General features: G+C 41.5%; 1 protein-coding gene across 2 annotated transcripts in view; it reads left to right on the forward strand.

Moving 5' to 3' along the window:
• LOC100952962 (phylloquinone omega-hydroxylase CYP4F11-like) overlaps positions 1-6,273 on the forward strand; it is a 27,766-nt gene extending 21,493 nt beyond the window's left edge. For both annotated transcript variants that reach the window (XM_003796622.2, XM_012809441.1), the window contains exons 9-12: positions 5,041-5,174; positions 5,269-5,333; positions 5,512-5,594; positions 6,024-6,273. In XM_003796622.2, coding sequence (XP_003796670.1) covers positions 5,041-5,174; positions 5,269-5,333; positions 5,512-5,594; positions 6,024-6,201 — 460 coding nt within the window. In that variant the 3' untranslated portion in view covers positions 6,202-6,273. The remainder of the gene's footprint in view (positions 1-5,040; positions 5,175-5,268; positions 5,334-5,511; positions 5,595-6,023) is intronic.
• Positions 6,274-6,521: the final 248 nt, after the last annotated feature.

Raw genomic sequence — 6,521 nt, forward strand, 5'->3', positions numbered from 1 at the left:
GTGTGTTTTCTGTAGACAGCAAATAGAGAGCTTGTGCTTTTTAATCCAATCAGCCAATCTATGCCTCTTTAGTGGGAAATTCAAGCCATTAACATTTATTGAGATAATTGATAAGTGTGGGAGCATTCTATTCATCTTATTTCGTGAAAGTCCATTGCTTAATTTTGTTTTTTGCATCATTGTGGATGCTAAGTTCTGTTCTTTAGCTTCTGGGTGTTTACTTTGCTGATGGTCCATTGTGATGGTCAGTGTGTAAAACAGGTTGAAGTATTTCCTGTAAAGCTGGTCTTGTTGTGGCAAATTTCCTCAGTGTTTGTATATTAGTAAAAGATTTAATTTCTCCATCAATTTTAAAGCTTAGCTTAGTGGGATATAGTATTCTGTGTTGGAAATTGTTCTGTTTAAGTAGATTAAAGGTAGATGACCATTGTCTTCTTGCTGGAAAAGTTTCATTAGAGAAGTCCTCAGTCACCCTGGTAGATTTGCCCCTGTAGGTCAGTTGGTGCTTACTCCTGACAGCTTGCAAAATCTTTTCTTTTGTCTTGACTTTAGATAAATTCATCACAATGTGTCTTGTAGAAGCTCTATTTGAGTTGAGGCAACCAGGGGACCAATATCCCTCTGAATGGGGTATGTCAGAATCTTTGGTGATATTTGGGAAATTTTCATTTATAATATTCTCTAGGATGGTTTCCATTTCTCTGGGGAATTCTTCTTACCCTTATGGGATACCTATAACTCATATGTTTGAGTGCTTCATAAAGTCCCATAATTCTGTCAGGGAATGTTATACTTTCTCTCTCCTCTACCTCTTTAACTATCTGAGTTATCTCAAGAGCTTTATCCTCTACCTCTGAGATTCTTTCTTCTGCATGATCTAATCTGTTGTTGATACTTTCTATTGCATCTTTAAGTTTTCTAATTGACTGCTTCAGTTCCTTCAGCTCTGCTGTATTCTTTCTATATTCTTCATATTGTTCATCTCTTATTTGATTCTGGTTTTGGATTTCCTTTTGGCTATTTTCCACTTTCTCAGCAATTTCCTTCATTGTTTACATCATCTGTATTTTAAATTCACCTTCTGTCATTTCTAACATTTCTTGATAGGTGGAATCCTCTGCTCTAGCTACTTCATGGTCCCTTGAAGGGGTTACTCTGGACTGGTATTTCATGTTGCCAGAACTTTTCTGCTGACTCTTTTTCATGAGTGTTTTCTTGCATCTGTTTCCTTGCCCTAATTTTCCTTTCACTTCCTCTTGCTCTTTAAATTTCTGTGCCTCTGGCCTAAAGTTTTAGTGAGTCCTTTTGGTATGGGGCCAGAAGGATTAGAAGATTGAAGAGCAAGAAGGGAAAATAGATTTTAAAAAGAAAGATAAAAGAGGAAGAAGAGGGGATGAGTAAAAGGAAATATTGACAAAAAGAAGAGCAGCACCAAAAGAAGGAGACAAGAGTAATATAGGTGTATAGTAGGGTACTATGACACAACCTTAAAAACCCCCAACCTCTGGGGTTGCTGGGTTGGGTGGTTTCCTTGAGGTAAACAGCTCTTTGCCAGCCTGATTAGACATGGTACCCCACCTCCACCAGGTAGAGCAGAAAGACAAAAATACTATAAATCAAACCAAAACAAACAAACAAAAACCCTTACAGGATAAAATGGGGGGAAAAATAATAGGGGCAGAAACACTGGAAAAATGAAATTCTAATTGTTAAAGAAGGCAAAAATGGAATATTGTATTTAAACTAGTGTAGTGAAAAAAGAGAAAAAAACAAAAGGGGGGGAAGAAAAAAATGTAGAGGAAAAATGTTGAAATTAAGAAAAAACAAAACAAACCCCCCCAAACCAAAAAACCAAACAGTATACATATGTTTCTGAATATTGTCTGGGCAACAGGTGATCTTCTGAGGTATGAGCTGTTAATCACAATGTTGATACAGCTGTATGAGATGAAGACTGAAGGCCTCTGCTGATTTCTCAGATCCCACAGGCTTGGGAGCCCAAATGTCTCCTCAGGCTGCTTAAAAGACACTCCAAACTGTGAGCCTTGGCTAAGCAGAAGCTTTCCCAGGAAAGCACTTATTGCTGGGATCTCTCCTGGCATGGCTGCCTGCTTATCCAGTGCACCAAAACTCGTCTCACTCCATGCCCCTGAGGGCCAAGGCTGTAATCTGCCAAACACTTAGATCTCTCTTCCCAGCATCTCAGTCCCCGCCTTTGGGCAGCTCAGTCACTAGATTACTTGCCCAAGCTCTCCTGACCTATCCCTGCACTGCAACCAGCAAGGGCAGCTACCCCACAGAGGCTGTGTAGGCAGCCCACAGCTGAATGATATTAGCTCCTTTCTGGCTCAGCGGCTCATTCCAGGGCCCCAGACAATGCCCAAAGTCATCCACACACCCAACCAAGATCTCCCAAGGCAGTTCAATCGAGTGCCCAAGTCCAAAAAACCCCAAACAGCCCTCACGTAAGGCTTTTCCTGCTTGCAGTCTCACTGTTGCTATGGTTACAGCTACAGGGCAGCTTCTAACCAAACACACCTACTACCTGCCAGTTTTCCACTGCTTTTATCCTCCTTGAGGAGGAGGTGGGTCCAGAAGTCTCTTGCTGACTCCCTGTGTCACCAAAGGGAAGTTTCTGGGCAGAAACCACCAGCCAGAGATGCCTGGAGTCTTCTCTCCCCAATCTCACATGCCCCCAGTTGCACAGAAGCTGTTACTCGGCCACCATCTTGCTCGAAGCCTCAACATTTCTTTTTTGTTTTTTGTTTTTGTTTTTTGTTTTTTGTTTTTTGTTTTGTAGTGAGAACACTTTATTTATTTATTTATTTTTATTGAATTGTGACTATGTACATTAATGCACTTCTGGGGCACAGTGTGGTGCTTTCACATACAATTTGAAACATTTCCATCAAACTGGTTAACATGGTTAACATTTCTTTAAACAACAGTGAGATTGAACATCTCTTGCACATATTGATAAACCGTTTGTTTTCATTTTATCAAGTATTCATCTTATGTTTTTTGCTTTTTTTGTTTGGGTTCATTTTCTTTCATATTAATTGTAGGAATGTGTATCAGAATTAATCTTTTTTCTATCTTATGTTGCAAAAGATTGTCTTTTGACTTGGGGGGGGAGTATTTTGGTTGATTTTCATGAAGCTGAATTTGTCTACGTTTTCTTTTACAGCCATACTGTCCATCCATTTTGCAGGGTTTTGTGGAGATTCCTTTACCAGATGTGACATTTTACTTACATGTCTTTCTCTATCCTATTTCATGGGTCTATTTTGCTGTTTTTGCAGCAGTGCAACAGTATTTTTATTACTGTGACGTTGTAACAGGTCTTAGTATCTAGTCAAATAACTACTTGCTCTTTAATATTTTATTTTCAAATTGACCTATCACTTCATGATATTTATTATTCCAGAAATAAGAAATCAGACAGATTTTTATTTGAAGTGAATATATTATATTGGTTAATTTTAATACATGATTGATATGTGGAAACATAACTTCATAATATTGACACATCTCCTTTCATAATATGAAATGGATAGTCACTTATTCAAGTAATTTTTAGTCTTTTAACAAAGTCTAATGTATTTGCTTAGAGATATTATGCATGTTTTGTTAAGTCAATCTTTAGATGTTTTTGTTCCTATGGTGAAGTGTATCTTTTATTTGGATTGAGAGAAATTTGTAAGTTCATTTGGAATATAAAGATCATGTTTCTTAATTTACTCCAAGTATTTTATGTTATTATTAGCATCTTTTCTGGTGTTATCTTTTCCAACTGGTTGTTATTTCTATGCAGAAAAATTAATTATTTAGTAATATAAATTTTGCACCTAGTAAACATAGTAAATGCTAAAGATGGTGTCTAGTATCATGAGGAAAATAACTAATAAGCCTTTGAACAACTGGGAAGTTGTCTGGAAATTTCCAGATGAGTCATATTTTTAACATTTTTTAAAACCCAGAAGAGTCTTTAAAGCTCTAAGAGTGGTTCTGAACCTGTGGGTCACAACCAATGAAAATACATCCTGCATATCAGATATTTACATTATGATTCATAACAGTAGCAAAATTACAGTTATAAAGTAGCAACAAAAATAATTTTATGGCTGAGGGTCACCACAACATGAGGAACTGTATTAAGGGTCACAACATTAGGAGGTTGAGAACCCCTGCTCTAGGAGAAAGCCTGGAGAAATTATTTTATAGCTCCAGAGTAGGGATAACCTTACTTTGACACCAGTCACAAGAGATATACAAGAAGAGATGATATAATGCTCAATGAGAAAAGATACAGAGTACGTGTATAGCATCATAGTATATTGACAGTATCATAGCTCTAGTATAGTTATAGTATAAAAAGTAGCTTTGGGAGTATAAATTAAAAAATAATAACCTAGGTAAACTGTGGGGTGGTTTTGGTCAATGGGGCAGGGTGATATTGTAGAGTTTTCAAATTTTGAACCACTCAAGTGTATCAGGTACTAACATTTAAAACAGCCACTAGAAAACAAGTGGGCAAAGAATTCAGCCCCCTTCCTGGATCTTCGATGTTTTTAAAAGTTATTCAGTAGAATCGCTTATGTTTTCTAAGTATAAAATCACTATCTAACAAAATGATACATTTACCCCCACATTTCAAATTTTATTATATTCCTTTTTTCCTGTCTGATTTCATTTGCTAGTAATAAAACACTGAATTTGTATGTTTTGTTTCTTATTCACTTGTATTTTAATCTTGATTTTTTGCCATAAAAATATTTTATGCACATTTGTTAACTTTTTGCAGTTGGTTTCTGGATGTTTTGTTTTCCTCAGAACAATCTTTTAAAAAACTGTCTAAATTTCCTCTGGTACTTTTCTAATTCTCTGCTCTTGTGATTTTTTTTTATGCTTTTCTAATTCTCAAACAATTTAATTCCTGTGGAGCTTATGTGTTATAGGAAGAAAAGTTCCCACTGGGAAACACGGTGACAAGAGAATTCGGTTTCTGTATTTGCTTTCTGAATAACTGGTGTTTCCTAGGGACGACCTGGCCCAGCTGCCCTTCCTGACCATGTGCATTAAGGAGAGTCTGCGGCTGCATCCTCCAGTTCCATTTATCACCCGCCGCTGTACCCAGGACATTGAGCTCCCAGATGGCCGGGTCATCCCCAAAGGTGCCCACAAGGCAGGGGGAGGAGGCTCCTGGGAAGGAAGAGGATCCCATCAGGCAGTGGGGCCCAGTTCTGACTGTCCTCTCCTCTCCCACAGGTGTCATCTGCCTCATCAGTATTTTAGGAACCCATCACAACCCAACTGTGTGGTCGGACCCAGAGGTGCTGACTTGCTCCACGTTTTTAATCCCTTCCAGGGGTCCTAGAGGAGGGGGCAGGACTTTGACAGGGAAACTGGAGGTTACCTCCTCCCCCTACTACTAGACACACTCACCTGTCTCTCCAAGGCTGGCTGTCCTGGGAGACCCTACCCAGCACACCTGTCTCCCTCTCTCCCCAGGTCTATGACCCCTCCCGCTTTGATCCAGACAAAGTCAAGGAGAGGTCACCTATGGCTTTTATCCCCTTTTCCGCAGGGCCCAGGTAAGTTTAGTGTGTCTTAGGCAGGGATGGAGTGATGGATTCAGGGGTCTGGGCATGACCATGGGGAAACAAGGGGGGATGAGGAACTGCAGATGGTCAGAGGCTCATCTCTCCTTCCCTTTCTCACTCCCGAAGTTAAGGGCAAAGGTCTATAGAATGGGGATCTCTAAGAGGGAACCAGGGTGTACTCAGAGTCCCTTCCCCTTTCTGCTGCTGTGAGTTGAAGCCCAGAGTCTGAGCCCGGCTGGGGAGTATTACAGGTTCTCATTGGGCAGGGATACGGGGTGGGGTTCCAGGGATAGTTATTTTCTCTCTCTGCCCTTCAAGTTGATCTGGGTAGAGGTGAAGGCCTGGGGCCAGGATCCAGAGACATGTGGCTGGGGTATTATTTGTACTGGGGTAATTCAGGGTCCCCATCCCCACCCCCAGGAACTGCATCGGGCAGGCCTTCGCCATGGCCGAGATGAAGGTGGTCCTGGCGCTCACGCTGCTGCGCTTTCGCGTCTTGCCGGACCACACGGAACCCCGCAGGCTGCCTGAGCTGATTCTGCGCGCGGAGGGCGGTCTTTGGCTGCACATAGAGCAGCTGAAGGCGGGCGGGCAGTGACCCGGCGACCCCACCCTCCTAGCTTTGCAGGTTCCTGACATTAAAACTCTACAGTCGCCTCTGCCTGAACCACACCCACAGCTAGCAGGGGGCGCTCGGGAATTGCGGGGATCCACGTGGGTAGGCTTGATGGGTGGAGGCGGGGCTGGTCTCTGAGCGCCACACCCCGACGGCCTCGGTGGCTGAGTGCAGCGCTCCTGTGTCTGTCGCTGGTTCTCTCAGAGCCCAAGTATGGACTTTATTCTACAGGAGATAAGGAGCCATGGGAGGTGTCTGAGCAGGAGAGGGCCACAGTTAAGGCCAAATTTAAGGGGCAAGAC

Source organism: Otolemur garnettii, unplaced genomic scaffold (genome assembly GCF_000181295.1).
Source record: "Otolemur garnettii isolate 467f Iridium unplaced genomic scaffold, OtoGar3 scaffold00105, whole genome shotgun sequence".
Classification (NCBI taxonomy): Eukaryota; Metazoa; Chordata; class Mammalia; order Primates; family Galagidae; genus Otolemur; species Otolemur garnettii.